At 44.8% G+C, this 24,609-nt stretch overlaps 1 protein-coding gene across 1 annotated transcript in view; it reads right to left on the bottom strand.

Moving 5' to 3' along the window:
• Positions 1 to 24,609, bottom strand: part of MYO16 (myosin XVI) — a 441,248-nt gene that overhangs the window by 61,976 nt on the left and 354,663 nt on the right. Inside the window, exons 28-31 of the mRNA XM_044913335.1 lie at positions 17,365 to 17,461; positions 12,577 to 12,823; positions 10,314 to 10,585; positions 8 to 192 (exon numbers count right to left, since the gene is read on the bottom strand). Of these exons, the coding sequence (XP_044769270.1) occupies positions 8 to 192; positions 10,314 to 10,585; positions 12,577 to 12,823; positions 17,365 to 17,461 (801 nt within the window). The remainder of the gene's footprint in view (positions 1 to 7; positions 193 to 10,313; positions 10,586 to 12,576; positions 12,824 to 17,364; positions 17,462 to 24,609) is intronic.

The raw sequence follows: 24,609 nt of genomic DNA on the forward strand, positions 1-24,609 counted from the left end.
GCGGGGCGCGCGCGGGGGGCGCGGGGGGCGCGGGGACCCCGGGCGCGCGCTGCGGGCCGCCTCTGCGCCGCGCGCCCGCCATGTCCTCCGAGGAGCCGCTGAGCCTGGTGTTGGGGCTGCGCTTGGGCTTGCGAGGGGGAACCTTCTTCATGGTGCTGTAGTCGTCGCTGTGAGGTCGGGGCCGGGTGAGCACTGCAGGGGGACAGCAGAGGGATGGCAGGTGTTAGCCAGACCCCGGGCCCCCGGCGAGCACCCGCCTGCCTCGCTCCACCTTCCAGAGCCCCAGACTGCCAGGGAGGAAACCTATTCAGATCTTGGAGCTGGAGGCCGCAGCTACCTGTTGAGGAAGGCGTCATGTGGGCAGCAAGGCGCCTGGGATTGCCAGCCACCTGCGAAGGGGGAGTTCCTGGTGAAGCCCTGGGAAGGGCCTTTCAGATCTGCTGCTGGAACCTACTAGACCTGAACGCTTGGGGCCTGATGCAGCTGTGAGGTAAGTGTTGGCTGAACCGATCCTCACGATTTTAGAGACGAGAAAATAAAGACTAGGGCCAGCAAGCACATGAGCTAGTTAGTGGCATATAGATGCTTCCTGAAGGAAATTCCTAAGCTCATTGTAAGGGGTATACAGTGAACAAAACACCAACAGAAACACCAAGGTGCATGGAAAGATTATTTTCTTAGAAAAGAACTTTATGAAACACGATGCTTGGGGTGAGTTTTACAACATATTTGAATCCTTAAGAGAAACACATATTTAACAGGGAAATCAAGAGTGCAACATTGGGCGCCTGGGTGGCTCAGTCGTTAAGCGTCTGCCTTCGGCTCAGGTCATGATCCCAGGGTCCTGGGATCGAGTCCCACATCGGGCTCCCTGCTCCGCGGGAAGCCTGCTTCTCCCTCTCCCACTCCCCCTGCTTGTGTTCCTGCTCTCACTATGTCTCTCTCTGTCAAATAAATAAATAAAATCTTTAAAAAAAAAAAAAGTGCAACATTTCACTAAGAACTTCTAAGGTGGAGCGGTGTCCTGCTGGCTCAGTGGGGAGGGCACGGGACTCTTCATCTCAGGGTGGAGAATTTAAGCCCCACCCTGGGCACAGAGATTACTTAAAACAAAACAAAACAAAAAGCAACAAAAAACTTCTAAGGTGGAAACTTCTTAAGTTGAAATGGGAGATATTCAGAAAAACAATGAAAGAGGGAGAAGAACCACTTAAATATGACCCTAAAACATTTATTAAAGGTTAATGTTAAAACAATTCCAAAAAAAAATTCCAAGAGACTTCTTTTTCTAATATATTTTTACTATATATTATAATAGTGTTCTTATTAACTATAATTTCTCTCGAAACTGAGATGGTAATTTCAGAAAATTGTGTAAGGTTTTGCTGAAGTAGCAAAACTTCTCGAAAATCTTCAACTATTTCATTAATTTGGTATTTTACTAATCTGAAGGAATTTGTAATATAAGCGCACCTAATTTCGCTGAGTTCCCGAGTGATCTGAGGCAGCCCGGTTTTTCTGTCATTATGCATGTATTACAGCGGTGTCCGTCTCCAAGTGGGGTATCATGACTAAAAGTAAGGGCTCTGGAGTCAGATCTGGATTCAGATCCCAGAGCGACCATCACTCATGCAGTCATTCACTTAGTCGGGCATTCAAGCAGCATTTAACTGAGACACATTCGTGAACACAGACGGAATGTTCTGTACCTTCTTCTGCCCTAGCGGGAGGTGTCACACAATAAAAGCAAGTAAATGAAACAGATGAGTAAATTCTCTCACATGTTGGAATGTGATACATGCCATGAGGACCAGGAACAGCAGGCCACAATAAGGGGGTCACTGAAGTATGTGTATGTGTTGGGGGGGTCAGGGTGCAAACTATAACTTAAAAGAGGTCTTGGGAACATCTCTCTAAGCTCCAGTATGGTCACACGCAAAATGGTGATATCAGTTACTAACTTAGAGGAGTAAAAGGGAGGCATACTGTATGGAAAGTGCTCAGTTCCTACTCTGGCACACTGTAAACATGAATCAAATGGGAGATATCCAAGAGAGAAAGGAAAAGAACAAAGCTAATTTTCTAACCCACTGGACATCTTTGTAAGCCAGTATTACACAGGGTTCCCCAAAGTAGCCAACTTCTAAGAGCAGAAAATACCCAAAATGCACAATTCTATAATTCATAAGCATTATTCCAAAGGCTTTCTAATGTGCTAAAACAGAGCAGCTCATAAGCTTCTAGAAAGTTAATGAACCAAACAAATTTTTAACATTAGTATTATGGAATTGTTCTGAAGATTTGAATAATTTAAAGGATTTGTGGCAGATTATATTTTCCAAAACCGGCTTCAACAATATTTTTCAATCCCACATGCTCGTCCAGAACCTTGAAACCAGCAGGGCCTCTGTGACTGCCCCCTGATGAATAAACTATGACTAAGGGGAGGCCACCTGCCTTCTGAGGCTGGCTCATGGGCAGTACGGCTTCTGTCCAACTCCTGCTCCCCTGGGATGCGTCTTGGCGGCCCTGATCTTTCTGCATGAAGTCTGTCTATCCTGGAGCAGCCCTGCTGTGGAGAACCCGCGGAAAGGCCATAGAGGTGAGAGATGCCAGGCGACCCCATCTGCTCCAGGCCTCAGCTGTCCGGATTTCCCCGGCCTAGACACCAGAAATATATAGTGAACTGAGTCTTCGATGATTCCAGCGCCAGCCACTGGCTGACCACAGCTGTGGCTCAGCCCAGCCAGCTGCCAGAGCCGTGGGAGAGAGAGGATCATCACTGTTCTTTTAAGCCACTGCAGTTTGGAGAGGTTTGTTACACAGCGACAGAGGACTATGCCGACATTGGTCTGGTGGAGTGCTGCTACAAAGTAACTTGAAAAGTATGGCAGCAGCTTTGGAAGATCGGAGGAGCCTTGAAGACAGTGTGAGCGGAAGCGTGGTGATCCTCAAGAATGCTCTTGGGGAGGCTTCCAGGAAAGTGAGGAAGATGCTGGAAGCTGGAGGAAAGGCCGCCCTTATTAGGCCACCGCAGAAGGGTTGCCAACAGTGTCCCCTGCAATGATGTGGAAAACAGAAACCATGCTCAAGGAGCTGGAGGATCTAGCGAAGGACGGCTGCAGGCAGAGTGTGAACGCTGCCTTCTGGATTATTCTAGCTGTCTCTAGTAAAATGTGAGAGTAAAGACATAAGCTAAAGAAAGAGCTAGTAACTATAAAGGAGCCAGGACTTTCTCTCTCTCTCTTTTTTTTTTTTTTTGGAAAATAACATGGCTCCTCACTGCCCGGCTGTCCAGATAGCAGATAATTCTGAAGTGGACGTGACTTCCAGGCAGAGATGAAATCTGGAGCATTTCCCTGAAAACCTAGCTAAAGATGAAGCCAAGGTCATGACTTTGAAACCCTTTATCAAGACCTCAGAAAGATCTGAAGCAGTGTCTCATGCATCCTTCCCAAGCAGGAACACCACAGGCCTTCTAAGAATATCAAGAGTATCGCTCCACAGAACTCCCATAGAGAGCCCAGATTAGAGAAGAGGTTGTCTCAAAAAGTTAGTGTCTGTGGCTTTTCACCATTGGAGGGGATTACAGATTGACTCACACGAAACTCACAAAGCTTTTAAAGGAATTGTATCAGTGTGCACCGAAAGGGGCACAGTCATTGCAAGGCCTCAAAATTTTATGAACAGAAGGCAGGCGAGAGAACTATCAACCCCAAAAAAGGTGCCTCGAGTGGATTAGGAGTTATAACTCAAAGGTGAGCCAAAATTACAGAGCATGGGCCTAAGAGCCATGGAAAATCATTTGCACCAGGACTCAATCCTACTCAAGCCACAAGCAGCCTGTGCCCAGGTGTCCTTCGGAACTGCTGAGTGCCTCCCAAGCTCCCAAGTCTCCAGTCAAGAGCATCCACACCCATCCTTCCAGGGTCTGCTTACTGCAGGGAGTAGAGAGCCTATCTTCGGATAGAACGGGGCATCCTGGAAGAGCTGTCCACCTGAGCAGCCAGGAAGCCTGGGTCTGACCAAGACAACCAGATGGGGACTTTGGGCCTGGGCCTGGTGGGGTGAGGGAAAGAAGGCTTTGGAGAGTTTGGAAGAGGAGTGACTGTATTTCATCTGTGGGATGGGTGTGAATTGTTTTGTCCAGTGGGTGGATTGGAATTGTATTTTCCAAAAATTGGCCACAATAGTGTTGCTTCTGTCCTATTAAGAGGTGGAGTCTGTTTCTCCTTCTTAAACCTGGATGCATCCTTGGGACCGCCTGACAGATGGGAGGGAGGCAGTGAACGTGAGGCTGCATGACTTCCGAGGCTGCCTGGCTTCCTCTCTCTTGAATCATGTACCTTTGACACACTGCTTCTCTTTGTATGAAGTCCAGCTCCCCTAAAGCTGTCACACCGCATAAACCATGTGCAGAAAACATCTCGAGATAGAGACGCCCACGTCGTCCCAGTCCTCACATGGCCGAGGTACCAGAGTGCAAGGGACTAGCCTTCAGATGATTCCAACCACCACCTACAGCTTCAAGAAGGACCTTGACTGAGGACCACACAGAGGAGCCCATGAAGACTGAATTCGAATCTTTGGGCGTGAGAACTGGAAAGCTTCAGGCTTCATAAAATACAATTAGAAAACCACAGTTAGAGTATTAAAGTCTCATTTGGTTTTATGGCTGTTTCTCTGCATGTCTGCATGCATGTGTGTTCACACAAATACTAATAGTTCATTGGCAAATATGGATCAGAGGGCTATGAACAATGAACTTATATTAAGAATTTTCTTTAAAAAATAGTTTTTAAAAGATTTTATTTATTTGTCAGAGAGAGAGAGACAGAGAGCACAAGCAGGGGAAACGGCAGGCAGAGGGAGAAGCAGGCTCCCCACTGAGCAGGGAGCCCGATGCGGGACTCGATCCCAGGTCCCTGGGATCATGACCTGAGCTGAAAGCAGACACTTAATGACCGAGCCACTCAGGTGTCCAAAAAAAAGAATTTTCTTAACAATGTTTTGAGTCCTAAGATTTATGGGCAAAACATCTGCGACTCCATCAAGATGGTGTCAGGTAGACATTCCATGGTCACAGGACACCTTCCAGGCAAGACCTGGTGTCGTAACAGTAGCTTAAGGGTTAAACCCCACATTCTCAGACTTGACTCTTATCTGAGCTACCGTGCAATGATCTGGGGACTTACATCATGTTGAGGTTCTCTTAGGAGATAAAAATGTTCTTGTACAGAATACCTGCCCTTTGAAGTTTCGCTAAGGTATGTCAGATGGCTTTTAGGTAACCATTTTGAGTAGGACACAAGTTATTTGGCCCTATTCTCACTGGAAACCAGGTACCTACATATTTAATCTATGAGAAGAAATGAACGAGAAGCTTGTTCATCAAGAAAACAGTTCTATCTGTGTGTGTACGTATCCACTGTATTCCAATCCTTCCAGTGTGATTTTGCCTAGTTTCAGAGCAAACTTAACGCTTATTAGCACAGGACCTCGGACATAAAGGATGCTCAAATACATGCTGGCTAGCTGGCCGGTGGACCAGCTACATACATGAGTGAATGTAGTATCGATGTACAAGCAGATACAAATGGGAAAAAAAAGGGCTTCCACTGAGCTGTGATACACTGTGACCTTACAGCATTTTTTTCTGGTAGGAGGAGTCCATAACGTTGGCTGTTACCCCATCTTTATCCATTGGACTTCACCCCACATGCGTAATGTCACTGAGATGTCCTTCCCGACCCCTCCCCAGGTTCCAACAAGGGTCAGCCTCCTTGCCCTGTGTTCCACACCATCTACTCTCTTTGCTGTTACTCTGCTTATCTTATAATTTGTTTGCCCATTTATCTCCCCACTGGTCTCCGTGGCCCTCTGGGAGGAGCCAGCCTCATGGAGTACACTCAATTACTATGTGTTGAATGGAGTCATGTGTCGTAAGTTGTGAAGGGCTTCTACAAAAAATACACTGACAGGCCAAATCCAGCAAATCTCAAGGGTACATTTTGAACCTGGCCAGATTGTGCTCATTTTGATTTACTGATAAGAATCGAATCCTGCTTTAATGGAAGAAGTACAAAGAAATATATTTATAGAACATGCATTTGTTCAATAAGTATTTATTGAGTGCCTACTATGTGTCAAGGGCTATTCTAGAGTAAAGATAAAAACCAGACCAGGAAGAAAGAAAAGAAATGGAATGTTATTTCCAAATTAAGCCACAGAGAGGAACTATTCTTGTATCTATGCACATAAATGGTCTTCTTGAGAATGGAGTTATACAGCAATTTACTTTTAAAAATTACGGATTCCACAAGGTATTATTTCTAAGGAATGGGCTGCTGGAGTCTGAAGGGGTGGTGGGTGTGGGGATTACATGACAGGAGAGCAGGAGAGTAAAGGGGGGAGGCAAGGGCTGATCAAACAAAATCTGTCTCTTGCAATCTCCCCATCCAGTGACCCTGTGTCTGGGAGCAAGTCTGCACCGTGGGCTTAGAGAATCAAGTCTCCAGAGGGGTACATGAGCTGGGAGCTGGGGAACCCCCTAGCAAGGAGAAGGAGAAGCCCTGTTCTTCCTGCCCCTAGTCACTGTTGGCAAAGACCAACCCCAGACTTTTGAAAAATCGCACAGGTGACCCTTGAACAATGCAAAGGTTAGGGGTGAAAATCTGCCCGTAACTTTTGACGCTCCCCAAACTCTACCACCGATAGCCTGCTGTTGCAGAAGCCTTACCGATAACACCAACAGACCATGAACACGTATTTTGCATATGTATTATATACTGTATCTTTACAATAAAGTAAGCTAAAGAAAAGAAAACGTTATTCAGAAAATCATAGGAAAGAGAAACTACGTTTACAGTATTGTACTGTATCGAGAAACAATCCATGTATAAGTGGACCCACACAGTTCCAGCCTGTGTTGCTCAAGGGTCGACTCTACTCTCACAAAGAGCTGGCCCTAGCTTGCTAATATTTTGCACACAAGTGTCAACATTTACTGGCTCATAAAATTGCCTCATGCTTTTCAAGCACAAAGGCCGTGAAAAAAATGAGCTCTCTCCACTGCCCATCTTTATTATGGCCAAGTTTGCTGGGTGAAAATCTGTGGGAAAGGGATGCGCATAAAGCTTAACGTGATCTAATCATTGATTTCTCTAAGATTCTTGGCTCTCCTTCTCTAATCAGAACTCCCTTCACTACATAACCTTCAGAGATGAATCAGCAGCTTTCCACATAAAAGAGGAAAATCTGAACTTGATTTTTTAAGAAGCTGTAAGGAATGGCTCAGGTTAGAAACCGACTGGGTTGCTTGTGGTCCTTGTTCTTATGAAACCAAGGCTGACAGAGCATTTTAAATAGCAATCCGAGCTTCCTCCTGTCTTCTGCAGAAGGAGGACAGTCTTGTGACATACTATGGGGTGCAAAAAACTCAGCATTGTCCTCGGGGTACAAGTGTGTAGAATCAATGCTGTCTGATAGAATTTTCTGCGATGTTTGGAGATTCCACACCCCTGCAGTGTCACTAATGACTGAGGAACTGAGTTCTAAATTTCACTTAATTTGAAGTTCAATGTTAATAGCCAGACATGGCTAGTGGCTTCTGTTCTGGACACCTCAGCTCCTGTCACAAAGGCATAAACGGGGCCAGAGCCCCTGTGCACGGTGGGTTTATCTCAGGAGGGTGTCGCCACCTTGCAGTTATGGATTGGAAATCCTGGTGACCAGACCCCCACTGGCCCCCGACTCCTGATGCTATACATGCTGCAAGAGCAGTGAGCACACCTGCTTGATCGGATCAGCAGCTTCGATGGAGGAATTCATCTCCAGCGGCAGGAGATGTGGTGGTGGGCGCAGAGTCCATGTGAGGAATCTTGTAAGAAAGGACACATACTGTAGACAGCAATCAAAGCACCACCTTCGGGGCTGGCCTCCAAAATCTGAGTTCATGGGGTGCGATCAGCGGGGGAGACCCCGACAAGCACCTCGGTCACATGCCTGCTGAAATTAGGTTCCAGGAACTTAAGTTTTTCCTGTAAGTCTTGGAAGTCGAATGGTATCACATCATGTATTTTAAACAGCGAGACTGAAGAGCCTGGTGATCCCTCAGAGGAGTGGCAATTCCCTGTCATCTGCTTATATATATATATTTTCTTTCCTATGGTTCTCCAGTCACTTTTTCTTTCTTTTTTTTTTTTTTTTAAGATTTTTTTATTTATTTATTTGAGAGAGAGAGAGTGAGAGAGAGAGAGCACAAGAGGGGGGGAGCGGGAGAGGGAGAAGCAGACTCCCCGCTGAGCAGGGAGCCCGATGTGGGACTCGATCCCGGGACTCCAGGATCATGACCTGAGCCGAAGGCAGTCGCTTAACCAACTGAGCCACCCAGGCGCCCCGTCCAGTCACTTTTTCTTAATGGACGTGTTTTGACGTCATCCCCAATACTTTCTCTCCCTTCCCGATGACGTGACTAGTTGGCATCACCTGACTACTCCAGAATCTCAAGTCCAGGACAGATGGTTTTGGAACTGGCACACACAGGAGTTTTTAGATGCTACGGACTATTCTGGGGCCAACTTCCTCAAATCTCTAGATCGCGTGTGCAGCATTCGAATCAGGACAGGGAACCACCTTCCATAGGCTGCAATGTTCAATCTTGTTTCCTGTTTTTCCAGCTTCTGATGCTATCCTGGGTCTATTCCACATGCTCCGCATCTCATCAGGGTTAGCCTGTTGGATGCCGTTCTTCCTCTTCCAATAAGCCAAAGGGAGCTTCCTTCAGCACACTTTTTTGAGCTCTATACCTTAACTTTTGGGCAGAGGTCCAAAAGTAGGGCTGGAAATGGGATGTATCCCCTTGCCCCGGGAGCGTGTTTATGATCTGTTCAGCCTACAGCCTCTTGTGGTCGGTGTGGTGCATCAGAGGAGGCCACACATCTCCGCAGACCCCGCTCTAAAACTGGGTCTGCGCTCACATCTATGTCCGCCGAAGCCTGTCCTCCCGAGATTTCCCTAACCCCAATTTCTCCTTTCATGGCTATTTTTGCTGCCACGACGTCAGAAACACACTTGCACCCCTCTCCCCAAACTCAGGAATGTCTCCTACATTTCCTACATCTCTGTATTAACCGTGACATAACTCGAACATTACAATAGTAATGGCCTTTTTTTTTAAAATAAATATTCTCTTAAAAATCCATTCTTCCTTTTAGTGACCAGTAAGAAGCATCTTTGTAGGTAACTGGGGCCTTCTCATTGCTCATGGCCCCTGAGCCGTGGGCTTTCCACCGACCCCGTGGTATCACCCATCTTCTCCCACAGGTGAGCGTGTGGCTTTGCCGCGCTCTTGTATTCCTGGCTCATTTGCTTATGGAAGGAATTGTGAGCTGTCCCATGTTCGGGTAGAGCTTTCTAGTGGAACCTACACGCCATTCCATGTAGACTTTCACCCCCCGCCCTGCACTACCAACTTTTACCCTGTGTACGCTTCTCTGCAGCCGTGATCTGCTAAAATACTTCACGTATGGACTTGTGTACCGTGTTGAGCATCTGTCTTCCCACACGAGAACGGAAACCCACAAGGAAAGATGATGCCGTTTGTTTTATTTGTGATGTATGCCCTAGGGCCTACGATGGGGCCTACCTGTGGGTAGGTGATACATAACCCCGGAATCGGTACCTGCTCTGCCAAGGCGTCCTGCCTCTATTGTTCACTCTTTGAGAAATGAATAATTCAGTGATAACGGTCACATGTACTAGTCAATGAGAGATCTCATGGAGAGAAGACTCTGGTTTCCCCCTTTTCTGCCTAAATATTTCTAGGCCGCCGATGCAGAAACTGCCCTCAGCTAGACCCCAAAGTTCTGCTGACTGGATTTTGTTGTGGTGTGATTATCCTCTGCCTGAAAGTTGCACTCTCCCCATGATAAAGCAGGCTTGGTTTTTAATCAGACGGTGACAATAGGGATGCCCGATGAATTTTTTTAGGCTTTGACCAGTGAACATTTCCCCGGCCAAGGACAGATACTCTGATGTGCTCTGGTCAGAGGCCCTCGCCCACACTGACGACGCTGACGTGGGGACGGGCGGTAAGGAAATGTCATACAAGTAGCTTTTCCCTAACACCCTCAGAGAACTGAATACATAGGATTTATATTTAATGGTGAAAGAGCTGCTGATAAGCCAACAACTGGACTTATTTCTATTAAAAATAGATTAGGGCAACGATCCTGCTGGGTTCATTCAGACACCGGGAGGCAGAGCATCGGGTCCCCGACAAGGCGCCCCCCTCCCTCCCTCCTTCTGCTGACCTTCACTGGCGGACTCCCTGGCCACTGCCCACAGGCAGGCGCTCACGGCCTCATAGGATGCGCTCAGCCGCGTGGTGGGGTCCCTCTTTGGCTTGGGCGGAGGCTGTTTCCGTGGTGAGGGGAGGCCACTGCTGTCATCCAGGCTGGACACCGAGTGCAGAGAAGGAGACCGGGTGGACGGGCCAGCCAGAGACTGGATCAGGCCATCCACCGCCATGGGGACCGGGACGGAGCTGTAGTGGAAATGCCTGGGTCCACACTTGTCTTCGGCTCTTGGGGGAACAAAACACAAAGAGCACCCCACCAGAGGGGCCCAGATGCATTATTCAGACGGTCACAATGAACCCGCTCAAGCAGACATAATCACGGCTTTTTGGTAAAGAGCCTTCCCCTCCGCGGCTGGAGGATGCATGCGTAGCGCTCTGGAAACGGGCGCATCCAGAGAGCGCTGCCCGTCCTTCCGGCCCCTGCTCTCTGATAAATGAGCATGATGGAGATTCATCATGGTGACTTTTTAAGAATCTCACACAAACACAGCACTGCTTAAGGAGCGCCACATTTTCTATCAGGCATTCACTGAATGAATTTTTCACACTCTGATTATTAAGCAAATCAAGAAACCAGAATTTCAATCTGAATGATAATTTCTGGGAAATCCATCTTAATACAGAGTTACTGATGCATCAAATGCTGGGAGTTCATCACCATCTCCCATTGCCGAAGAGTACGTACTTGACTTAAAACTGTCAAAGATTTACACCTCTCTCTCTCCCCCCTTTTCTCCTTGCAATTTAAACCCCACGAGCAATATTTAATGATGTGCAGAATTATTATTTTTGTTCTCTTACCCCATCTGGTTGTGCAATGCCAAGGGAACTGCTAGTATTCAATAAATACATAGGAAAAGACTTCTTCACTTAATTTTATATCAGGCAAACGAATACCCCATCTGGTTGTGCAATGCCAAGGGAACTGCTGGTATTCAATAAATACATAGAAAAAGACTTCTTCACTTAATTTTATATCAGGCAAACGAATACATAATCAAATTGGGAAATTGGGGTGGCTGTTTAGTTCCAGCAGCGAAAATAATAAATACTATTCTGGAAGTCAGATAAAATTAATAGTTATCTGGTTTAAAAAAAAAATCCCTTCTGGCTTCACATGTCAATGTAATCATGTACTAGTGAGATGCCAATGCGTTCATTTCACAAGGAGTCTCCGAGCATTTGTTTGTGTAATTATATCTTTGTGTGGCGGAGCCCCAGCCAGGCTGGGATCTACCACGAGGCAGAGCCAGACACCCATGTAGAAAATGAACTAGCCAGAGATGAAAGCAGGGCACTCAGTGAATAATTTGTTTTCCCTGTAATGTTTAATTACAGTTTTTCGTACAAAGGGAATTTCTTCAGTATTTAATCATGGAGAGATAGTTGAAGCTAATTAGCGAGAGACACATCACCATTTCATCTTTAATAAAAAATCACTGGACACCGGCAGTTGAGGCAAAGGGGAGTCATTTTCAAGTGAGAAACGACCAGCTAACGCCAAGTTCCTATGGAAAAACAAACACCTGCCTGACGTCTAGTGAGGGCCCAGGTCCCTGCCCTCCCGGGTGGGGTGCTGAGGATCAGGGGTGTCCCCATGCTTCACAGAGAGGCAAGACTGATAAGATGGAGACGCACCAGGTCGCCTCCACATTTCTATTCCAAGCTCAGCATCCAAAGTGAACTTTAAAATGAAAAGCGTTTCCCCAAAACTTTCCCTACTGGCGAAGAAACTGTGACAAATTACTAAGGGAAATATTATACGTACAAAACATCGATTTCACCACTTCTCTGTTTTCAGACTGGCTTCTCCATTGTTTGGGTCAGACTTCCAGAAGTTTCTATGAATCACCCTCGTATACATAATACTTGTATAAAGATGTCAAGAACCCAGGTGTATATTTTTGCTAAGACAGAAATATGAGCTGCCTTAAAACTCTGGCCTTGAGACGGTAAGCGGTGCAGCATGTAGGGAAGCAATAACGTTTCATACGGAGAATCTAACACAGAGCATCTATTGCGTGAAAAGAAAGCACGAGAAGGGACCCTTTTAGATTGCTCGGAGGTTTCAAATAGGAAGCCATGCGCACATCCATGCTCGTTCCCGTGGCCACCGTCAGGTTTGAGTGAACCCTGCATTAAGCGCTATCGGGATTTTCTTGACTCCACTGGATCAATGACAAAGGTAATTAAAGTTGCATACTATCTGCCTTTACCTTTTGGTTCCTTCCTCTGGCTTGTGTCTGGCCTCCACCTTCTCCTTATGGTAAGTAGCATTCATTTCATTCCGCAGCCGGTCATTTTCACGGGCAATGTCAGAAGCGTTCTGAATGACCAGGGCATCGTAGGTCTTCAGCCCCATGTCCTCTGTAATCTGCAGGAAGCTGTTGATGGACGTGACCTCTTGCTGTCTGATGCTCCTTTTCTGAATCAAGTGCTGGCGTGCTAGAAATCCTCTTACAACTTTCATAAAAGAACACAATCACGGGTCAGTGAGAGGAGCAGAAGCGAAACCCCAGACACACAAACAGGTCATAACACACTGATGTCTCAGCAGCCATAACATAAGATGCATTTAACTCAGAATAAGAATTTACAAAACTTTCTAATCTCGTATCTGAAAAGGTATCTAAATTCAGCAATGGTAACACCTAAGAGGCAAAATCCGTAACCTAAGAAATGAGACATCCACACTTCTTTTCTTAACACAGCTGGACGAGACGGACTGGATGAAAATCAGTAGGGAGGAAGCAGGTCTAAACCCCAGAGAATTCTGCAGTGTAGTTCCAACTGGACCATTTTAGGGTGCACTGCTCGTCTCATTATATCCGAGTAGAACAGAAATGGCTGAGGCTTGTGGAAGTTGTCTTCAAAAACATGCACATATTCTTAATAAGACTCTGATTTAACTCCTAGAAAAACGAACAGTGCATTTAAGACTCTGGAAAGAGATTGTGTGTGAATTTAGGACATCCTTCCTGCTCTCCAGAGAAGTGGCGCTAGCTAGAAAAATGTGTAAGAATTGGGAGAACTACGTGAGTGAACATGCTCTGAAATCGCTAATATGTCAGTAACAAATGGTAACACTTGAAAACAGAAATAATAATGCCCACCATTTAAAGGCATTTCCATGTGTCAGGCACTCTATCATTTCATGCCAACACTCAATGATAATTCATAAACCATTATCTCCATTTTGCACCTGGAGAAAGAGAAGCTTAGTGAAGCTAAGAAAATTCCTCCAGGTAAACAGAACCTATGAACAGTAGAGCCAGGTTTCAAATTTCTATGCTTATGCAGCCAAATTCATTCCCTTACCTCGGACCACCCGGACGCTACCTTAGCTCTCCAGAGAGCAGGTCACCAATGGAGAAGTCACAGGGAAGCATATTTGCGATCAACGTGAAGAAGAACTTTCTAATAATGAGCACAGGGTGTAAACGGATCAGGCCGGCTCCTGAGAGAGGGAGTCAGCATGTCCGAGAGGGTAAATGGCCCCATCTGGATACTGTGAACAGGTGTAAATTCGCAGGTGGGCCTTTTGACCCTAGGATGCTGCCCCTTCCAATTCCAAGTTTCTAAGGTTAGAAGGAATTGCTGGAATTCTAAGAAGATCTATAATTTCAGGGAAAAACCAATGTGTGTAGCAAAGACGCTTTGTTTTTGTTTATAGTGTGTGTGTGTGGGGGGAAGGTCTGTAAAGCATTAAGTGCTTTAAAATACTCCCTGGCTATAGAAGAAAAAATGTGCGGCTTATCTAGGATATTCATTTTGATGCCTTTACTTGATTAGAAGGTGGAAAGCTGAACACAACTTTCCACAATTATGGCTCCAGAGGCAAATAATATGCAGACATCTAAAATGCTTAAGGCTTTTTTTTTTTTTTTCCAAATGGCAATACTAAATGTTTAGTTACTTTGGAATGCAGTTGTATTAAGTTCACTATAAAACAGTCATGCTGAACTAATCTAAAGGGGAAAAAAAATTGAACAGTAAAAGGTACAATCAGACTTCCAGGAATATAAAGTGCAGCATAAAAGGCAGAAGTGTTAACCACGCAGTGGGCAACTGAGACAGAAACAGACAGCTCAAATTGGTCTGTCTGCTCACTCGTTCCTGTTACATTAAAAAAAAATTGAGACATTGACTTTTGGAAGGGTGAAGGTGAGGGTATATTCAAGATGTTTAATCTTTTGCAACAAAGGGAAGATTAATGTGGCCATGGGAGGCTTCTTTTGACCCCGTCAGAGCAGAGCTATTCGCCGCATGTCCATTCACCGGGGGCCTGCTGTCCCGCATCCAGGGACTCTGTCTTCTCACACTTCATCCTGGCAGCCTTTAAACATCCCTTAAAAATGATATACCAGCTGCTAAAACTGGCTTTCCTTAATAAGAGGCAACTAGTAAAAATAAATTTGCCATAATCGATAACCGATACTTGTTCTCTTTCAGACAAGTTAAAAGTTGGCTTTCCTGACCTTTCCAGCATTGAGATTTTAAAGACAGTTTTCATCCAGGACAAAATGAACATGTAGGATCAGGAAGAAACTTCCATCAGGAGTCATTGACTATTAAAATGCTTAAAGTTACAACTTTCTCTGCCCCCGCCCCCCACAACATGTACGAAGGAAAAATGAGAACCCTTGAAAAATGGGGAAATAACTCCAGATTGTATAAATGTTGAGTAAATTTCACACAGGCAAAAAGTACTGAAGGGACTGTTCCAAGAGATGTAAAAATAAAAATCAATAATTAATGCTTTGTATTTAAGAGCCTGTAATTTTAAAGAACTTTTATATCCATTATTTCATTTATGCAATCTGAAATTATGGTTTTTATTGTGATGCCATTTTTTTGAGACCTGTCTCAATTTTTATCTTTAAACATGAAGGAATACCTAGAGCTCTGCTTGTTTCTTCCCTTTCAGGTCAGTAGGATCAGCTTAATCTTTGTCATTAAATAGGGGAGACGTTTCTAGTGAGCATCCCTGAGTGAAGAAGGGGTACACGTTCTTTTCGTTGTATTGAAAGAAAATTTCCGGGGGAATTTGAGATCCCATTCTATGTGCGGATAACATGATGGTAAATGGGATTCTCCATTGGCTCCATAGCTCAAGGGTAAGGGCACTGGTCTTGGCAATAGGATCCCCCATCCCAGGTCCAGCTGAGGCTGCAAGTGCAGATGCTGAATCTGGAGGTGGTGGGGGCCCGAGACTCTGCATTTCTAACTGGCTCAGCAGTTGGTGGGGCCAAGCCCACAGATAAGAACTGCAAAGGCGGTGGTGCAAACTGACCTGGGACCCCAGCCTCTCGCTACGTGGATGAAGGATGAAGTTAAGGAGACCAGGCTGTCATAACCCAGAGAGGAGCAAAAGTTGCCTAGAGTTGGGGTGGGCTGCCTCCATCACCCGAGCCTCCCCACACCACTGCTGACCTCCAGGCTGGTGAAAGTGGCTTCAGGAGCCCACGTGGAGAACCAGCCACGTGACCGTGGAGTCTGGAGGACATGGTGGAACGTGCCAGGGTCCCACACTGTGTTTCTCGGGCACTAGACACCTGCTTGGAGTCATTGAAAGGGGCTTACTTGAGAGCACCAAGGCCAGCACGCCTGTGGGAATCCCAGAGGCTAGGGGAGAATTACAAGTACTGTCCCAAGGAGAGGTCGGGCCCCCCTCAGGTGCGCAGTGCCAAGGACCCTGCTGATGTGCTCCCACGTAGCCAAGAGCCTTTGAACACCTGCAGCCCTGTCAGAGAAGCCCAGTGCCAGACTACACAGGTGCCAGTCAGACAGAAGAGCTACCCTGCCCCCTCCTCTTCCCTCTCTGTCGCCAGCCCTAGGGTTCTGCACACACCTGTGGAGACAGGGTGAAACCCATGCCCAGGCCCCACCCACGGGGTCTGCGGTGACCAAGAGGGATGGTTTAACTTGGAAGGTAATTCTGAATTTTGAGCATTTCCTGGACTGGACCTATAAAATTCTAATGGAGACAGTTTGAGGGACCAGCGTGTAGCAGGGCTTTTTCTCATCAGAAAACAAGGGGACCCCCTTGGATATTTTACGCAGGGGCTCCACGGACAGAGGCTTGAACAGAATAAAACTGATTTCTGCATCCCACGAGCTGTGCTTGTATTTAACATTTCCGGAGATACTGGAGAGCTAAGCTCATTACAACAGGTTCCCCAAAAACTAGCCTTTATAGTATCTCCTTCTTTTACCTTCCTTTAAATATCGTATTTATGATATATAATATAATCAAATCACTAAGCAAATTAAAAATTAATGTTATTAAGTGTATATATATATATATTTTATGGGAGGCATAGTTACGATTTTTTTTAAATGTACCCATTTTCAATGGTCACTTGGGTTTTTATAGGGAAAAAGTTCTACACGGAATCTCTCCCAACGCTAAAATAGCTGTCTGCTATCAGAGATAATACTCCGACATTATTGTCACTTCATAAAGGAAAGGTAAGAGTCAAGGATTTTCCCAAGGCACATCAGGAGGATTACATAAAATCCCAGCGTCCCAGTGATGCTGACCGAATTGGCCTATCTCTGGCTCCTAGCTGCACCTCGGTGCCACGTGATGGTGGTGGTGGTGGTGGGCGGGGGTTCCCACTGAGGATTCAAAGGTACACCTTCCTGCCCTGTGCTTTCTGAACAGATCAGCAAGCATGACTATTTGCGAGGTGGTGGCTGCGTAAATTCTAAGATACAAATATTCGCTCTTCCAAACTGTGAGTGAGGTGAAAATTTGATGTAAAATTTCAGGTGGAATGACTACCAGATACGGTGCGAGCAGAGCGAGCACATGCTGATTCAGAGTCAGGTAAGGAGCAAACGGAACTACGGGGCTGGCTCAGCTCCCAGACACGGTCCACACATCGTGTCCTTGTCCACTGGAGTGTAGGTCCCACTGACATTTCGACTCAGGGGTGCACTAAATGATTTCATATTTCACAACTCACAGAGGTTCGGAAAGGTGAGTGTGTAATTGTTACCTTTTTGGCAGGTGATAATTTTTCTCTGCTGCTGCAGGCACAAATCATTGAGCTGGTCGGCGTGCCAGTATTTTAGAAACACTTTTCGGACTCCCATCTAAAACACAAACAGCAGGGAGACACTAAACAGCATGAAGATGCCAAAAATGATGATGGGAAAACAGTCGGGCAAGAGATTTTTCCAGAAGAGGATTAGAAGAAACAAAGCTAACAAAATTAATTCCAGTACATTTTCCTTAATTTTTTTAAACACTATTCCATCTCCTCGCAATCCCAAAGGTTTTTCTTCTAACAAGTGTGTTTGCTGTGTGCACACATTGTCATTCATGTTTGCAGATGCCCACACATGACAGTTGTAGCGTCTGCACCGCGTGGGGCCGAGGAGAAACACGGGCCTCGGCTCCCCTGGAAGGTAAGACCCTCCCCATCGACCATCCCCATCGACGAGCACTCACACTGCAGAGCTGGACCCCTCTCCTCCCTCTGTGATTCTTTTCTTTCCTCAACTCAAAGTGGGGAGGTTGAGTCTATGAAAAGGAAAACAATAAAACAAAAAGACCAACAAACCCCATAAAGCTGACACACAAAATTGTTTCATTTCCATTATTTTTTTCCCACTACACTGCATGTTACTATAAATTGAATGTTTATACAACAATTATAGAGCTGCGGCCCAAAAGTAAAAAGTCTTAACAAAGTCATCTATGAGCAACAGTCGTCTAGATGATGGTGTAAACAGAAATACAATGAGCATTTCTCTGCAGCATTTTTAAAAAGCGTGTTACCAAAGCAGCTTCTACAAAAGCTACAGTGGTATGCGAGCTGGTGCAGACACACTGCTCCTGAGGAAGACAACTGCCAAAGGGAAGTCTTAAAGCCACAAACGATAAACCACATCCATGCATTTTTAAAGTAATTTTTCTTGTGTGTTGTGCGTATTTTCTAAGAATTCACAGAACTAGGGTAGGTGCGAGGAATGCCCTTCGCGATGTAAATTCTCGCAGGCTCTGAGGGGAAGCAGGCATAAAGAGTTGCAGGAGAGCCTGGTAAATACTAACATGAGGTGCTGGGGGAGCTCTGAGGTGATATTCTGCGAGATTAAGAAAAAATACTGCTCAGGCACACCTCGTGATAGGTTCATGATCGTATTCTTAGCACTTGAGACAAACGCCATCAGGATGACAAGACTAACACGTGTGCTCCCAAGCATGAGCTGGGGACGTTAAAATGCTAGCACCCCTCTGCTCGGGCATACATCACAATGACACCCGAAGCTTGCCCGTATGCACACCCCATTAGGCACTGGAAGGGTTTATAGGTCAGACTTGTCTCCGGAATGCTTGGCCAGAGGTGGTTTACGAACCTTTTCATATGGAAACTGAGTTTATTCCAAACATATGTTGTCACTCCCCATCCTTCCATCTAGCTGCCCCTTTTGCCGTGTGATCTGCTGTCTTAATGAAACACACGGTTGTGCAAGAGGCTGGGGCCTGAGTTTTGCATGATGGCGGTCAGGCTGGTGAGTCAGATCAACCGGGGAAGTTTTCAACGACTGTCCTGTCTCAGAAGCTCCTGCTTGACTGGATGCTGTTCTTCGTTTAGTTTTCTGGTAGTCTGCTGAAATTTGAGACAGTCACCTGGGTGGGGGGCTACAAAGAGTTGGTACTTTTTCCCATTGTATTGCCATTCTCTCTCCCTAGTTATTTTCCATAATTCATAGTCTTTTTTTCCCCCCTTCCCAACTGCTGACTTATTTTGGCAGCCAACAGGAAGAACAGTTGGTACTGTCTGTGAACGCTGTGGAACAAATCTGTGAGACGGGCCCTGGAAAGGAGGGAGCATGGCATCTTTCTGTTCATCACTGACTGTGGTATGCAACTCATTGTGGGAAACTGAATCCCAAAGGCAAAATGCATGCAAACCTCTGTCCGAAAATGCAAGTGTAGAATAGTGATAGCCAGCAATACGGCCCAATGGGTGGAGTCGGTGATGATCGCTAGGGGAACTCATCTACGGGGGGCTCTCGACATGGGGAAAAGACCTATGGAATGGAACTAAGACAAATGGACTCCAGTTCCACTCTCTTAATTAAATGGGGACCCTGGCTGGACAAGAAGGGAGTTGGACAGGATGAAAAAGATCTCCTAGAGTGACATTCCTAACAGCCATTCAAAACACTGAAGTAGGTTTATCTTGAGAATTGTGCTGGATGCCGAGGATATAAAGGAGGATACTGTCCTCAAAGAGAAGCTTCTGGGGAAGATCAGCAGTGAACAAAGATGACGGAGTTATAGTTATGTCTAAGGGACACCAAAAAGGAAGACGTGATCAAGTTGGGGTCAGGTAGGATTCACTGAGAAGCAAGTTACCTCAGCCATGTAGTCTTGAAGGATGGGCAGGAATTCTTCAGGGTGTCGAGGGATAGAGGGAGAAGATACATGTGGGACAGAAAAAGTAGCCTGTGAACAGAAGGGGCAGAAAACTATGTTGGGGCGCAGCTGCAGTGATGAGGGAAGAGGCCATACGTGTAACTGGCGGCCACATCGTGAAGAGTATTCCAGGAGAACCTGGACATTCTTCTATGAACAATGTGGATCCACTGGAAGATTTAAAGAGGATCCCAGCTAAATTTCATAAAAATGACTTCTGAAATTGTATTTGAAATTTATAAAGTTCCTTCTTAAAATCATCTGAAGAATGGGTTGTTGGGCTTGGCTCTCGGAGGTACTTGGTGAAGTGGGACAATATAAGGTCATCAACAATTTGGATTTGGAAGATCTTACCACTGTTGCTTGTGTGTTGACCAACTTCTTATTTATCCTTCATGACTGAAATCAAGCCCCGCTTCCATCGTTAGATTTTTGAGATCCATTTATCCACTTCTAGTAGGCCTTTGATGACTTTCACTTGTGTTCCCAGAACACCCTATGAATGATTCCTTATTTCTGTTATTATATTGCATTGCATATTTGCCATTATGCACATACATTTACATCTCCTGAAGAATATGAAGATATATTCTTGAACTTCACAAGTGGTAGGGATGTGGGGAGGGTGGATTCAGATTAGAAACAGAACATAAGGAATTGTGAAGTCCTGGTATAAGAAGATGAGTCATCGCAATGGATGATAATGTCTTCAAGGATGAAAATAAGTTATGATGGTCAATGAAAACACAAGCCAGACCCTAAGTCATTCAGCAAACTGGAGATAAGTTATGGCAGCCAGTAGGTGATAGAACAAATGATGGGGGCGATAAAAGAAAAGTGGGGTGAAAATGGTCTACACATGGTATAGACGTAAGACAGAAGGCTGGGGAGCAATGAGTCAGCTAGCCCTGCTCCCCCACTGAGACAAAGGAAGTGAGAAAAAATGAAACCTCCTAAGAGAGTATTTTCAGGAACGTCCAGTTTTCAGTTCACATATGGAGGCTAACTTAGAAGGGGCGTAAATATGGACGCAGTAGGTTCTTCTCACAATGTATTAGAGATTTCACAGGACCCAAAGGTGGGTCATTAAGGAGTGGTCTGAGCGCTTCACACAGCAGATGTGCATGTCTTGCAGGCAGGATGAAAGGAGTCCTTCCTGAGATCCATGGATTGTGACAATGGCAAGGGAGGAGCTGGGTGGGAACATGAGGCACAGGGCGTGTGAGGGGAAGGTGCGCTGCTAGACAGGTAGACGCTCCTCTGGGAGCCAGAGGGATAGACCAGCTCCCAAAGCTCCTGTTGAGGCTCTGCTATAGTTATGCGCATGGAAATTCTCCAGCGGTAAAACCAAAGGCTTTGTAAATGAGGGAGGCTTCTGGGCTTTCGATTCAGTGGGGGGAGGAGGGGACAGAAGCCTGAATCTACATGATAAGTGTCCCACTAAGGGACAGCTAAAGACTTTGTGGGCATGGCTGGGTATTGTGTTGCCATCACATTCAGATGGATTAAATAATTCTTCATTCAGCTACCTGGGTACACCTTACACTTATCCAACGGGCGACTCATTCATTCATTCACTCTTTATATATACATATATTTTACCGTGTAATTTATCTGTGGATTGGCAGTATTTGGAGATACTCGTCGGAAATGTTAACACTTGTTTGACTTTGCTGGTCTTTTAGAGACGTCATGTTTATAGTAAATGCTTCTTCTTTCCTTAAAGAATGAGATGTGTCATTTAGTAGTATTTTGGATTTCTTTGTCAGAAACTATTTTGAATAACACATTGTAGTCTTAAGTCCTCTGCTATCATTCAGGCTAAGGATTACTGGGACATAAATCTAGGAATCTTTTTTAACCAGGAAAACCCAGACAAGATAACAAGGATTCTATATGTTTATTGTCTATATGTTATAACAACAGGAGAAAATTGTTGGCCATTTTAATTTTTTCTATGGAATGAATTCACGTCAAGTGAGTGCCTTAGTGTGCTATACCAAATCCATTAAATTAGGATTCATTTGAATGCAACCAAATTTCCAATCACCTACATTTTTTATTTTGGTTGCATTCTCTTATCAATGTTTCTCACAACCAGAGAGAAGGAGAGGTTAAAACATTCTCCTACTGAGCCCTCTCCCTGTGCACTCTCTAGATGCAGAGTGTTCTGATCTGAGATTAAAATGTTAATGTCATTCTGACTCCTGTAAAAGTAAACCATCTGTGAATTATAGTCATCGCTATTTTTATTAGAAAACCATTAGGTTTTTTTTTTCTTTTTTGAAGTGACAGATTTTAAAAGATTAAACAAAATTGTCATTGATGACTTCGAAAGCTTCAATTCCTGCTACAGTTCTTGGGGATTTTTTAGAGGTGGGGGCTGGGGGAGCAGAGACAGCTGCTGGATGGCACGTCAATGGCTCGTAGGTAGCCTGGAGGCTTCACTAGCCAGAGATCAAAGGGACCCGTGAAGATGCTCTTCTCCCTTTTTCCTTTTCCTCCTCATCATCACTGAAGGCTGCCTCCAATCACAGAGGTGCAGACAAAGAGGAGGGCGGGGGCAAGCTTGCTGGCAGAGGTGGCCCTCCTGTGGAAGGGTAGAGGGACAGACACTCCCGGTTTCCATGGCAACCCGGGGATTCCCGCAGGAGGAGCCTATTACTGGTCTCGCCCTTTTAGGAATGTCCCCCATTCACTGACTGGGAGACCATGGGCAAAACTATCTTCAGAGTGATCTTTCTAAACATCGAGCTCATGTGACTTTCCTGCCTAACATGATTTAATAGCAGGTCATGGTTTTCAGGATAATGTTCAAACTCTTGAAATGTTTATTAGACTTTTTATAGTATGGCTTTATTCAATGCATTCAGATGTATCTATTCTTAAACTATATCATATTGCTTGCTATTCCAAAATGGGAGCTTGCTTTTCTTCTCTGGCTCAACATATACTATATACCTTGCTCTAAATCATCTACTGGATAAACTCCTTTAAAACACAGATGGCTTGGTGAACTCTGAGTCTAGTGTGTACCTCAAAATAATGAATTCATTTTAATAGCATACCCACGTCACTAATGCACCTCGTATATACCTCTATAATACCACTGAGTTCCTGTTTTTTGTCATTATTTGTATACCCGTCTGAATATTCAACTTGACTATGAGATACATGTGGGCTAGGATGATGTTGGACAAATATAAAGATCTTAAGTTACATCTATTAAGGTGGAGGAGATAAAAGTAAATGGAACATTAAAATGAAGAAAGCAGAACTTCAAGAGTGATTTTACTGGACACGAGCTATAACATGAACTCAGATATTAAAGAACAGTTCACTTTAAATACATTTAAAAAACTAAATCTGTTTAAACTATTTGAACTCATTCATTTTGTAAAATGCATCTAATGAAAAGAGCAAGAAACAAAAATGTTATCCTTGCATATTTCTGCTGTCACCAAATTTCCCATGTAAGATTATCACAAACCAAAGTCTATAATTTATCTCGCCCTCCAATTCTCTACCTGCTTTTGACTCACCTTGCACAATGCCTCTAATTTATTAATCTTCCAGAAACCTTCAATGATTCCATATTGCCTAGCAGCTTAAATGTATACCTTTGGGTTTAGCATTCAAAGCCCTCCACAATCTGATTTTTGTTAATCTCTGAAGAGTTCACACTTTTTACTCTTCTAAAATAGGTGTTATTTACTGTTACTTCAACTTCCCACACACTCTGTGAGAGCAGAAAACCGATGTGAGACTTCTGTAGACACTATCAAGGGCCTAGAGCATTCTTACACATGGAATTTGTATTGAATTCACTGTTACTGTTGCTGTCAGTGTTATGTTAGATACTGTCCCTCTCTATGTATATTTATAATTATTGAAATATGTTTATTAATAATTACCATACATTTAATAATACTTTATGGTGAATGTTTATTTTTTTGCTGCAAAAATGTTTTATTTTCATTATTATTGACAAAGAATTAATCCTTGAAAGTGTTAATATCCCTTACTTCAAAAACATTAGCGTTATTCTAATAAATACTTCTCATTTAAAGACAAGATATCTCATGTTATAGTTGCATCCAAAGTGGTCATCATTCACTGTAATATTGGCACTCCAAAAATATGTCTGGTATCTCTTAATGTGCCCGACCAAAGTAGGTCTGTTCCCAGTTTTAAACAGCTTTCTTGACAAGATTCTGAACAACACACTTTTTCTTTTATGTGTTTTGATGTCTGCATCACTCTCCTATCAGCCTTGTTTTCCTTCCTGCTGATCTGAGAATGTCATTGTGTTCCTTTAAAGCACGGTTCTTTCTTCTTTTACCAGGCAAAGTACTTTCTGTGCTTACCAGGTAATCTCTTCCAAACAGAAACACCTCCAAACCCCAACACTTCCATATGCCCACCATGAACAGTCCTGCACTCATTCCTGGTTCTGTGTCATTTTCACATACTCTCGGGTGCATTGTGTTTCATGGCTTTCCTGATTTTCCTGTCTCATATTTATTCATCCATCTATCCTATCAATGGTCTATCCTCTCCATCTATTTAATCATTCATCCATCCTTCCATCCACCCATCCACTCCTCCATCCAATCACGCACCCACCCATCTATCCCTCTATTCATCCACCCATCCACTAGTTTATCCATCCATCCATCCATCCATCCATCCACCCACCCATCCATCCACCCACCCATCCATCCACCCATCCATCCATCCATCCATCCACCCACCCACCCATCCATCCATCCATCCATCCATCCACCCATCCATCCATCCACCCATCCACCCACCC

Source organism: Neomonachus schauinslandi, chromosome 3 (genome assembly GCF_002201575.2).
Source record: "Neomonachus schauinslandi chromosome 3, ASM220157v2, whole genome shotgun sequence".
Lineage (NCBI taxonomy): Eukaryota > Metazoa > Chordata > Mammalia > Carnivora > Phocidae > Neomonachus > Neomonachus schauinslandi.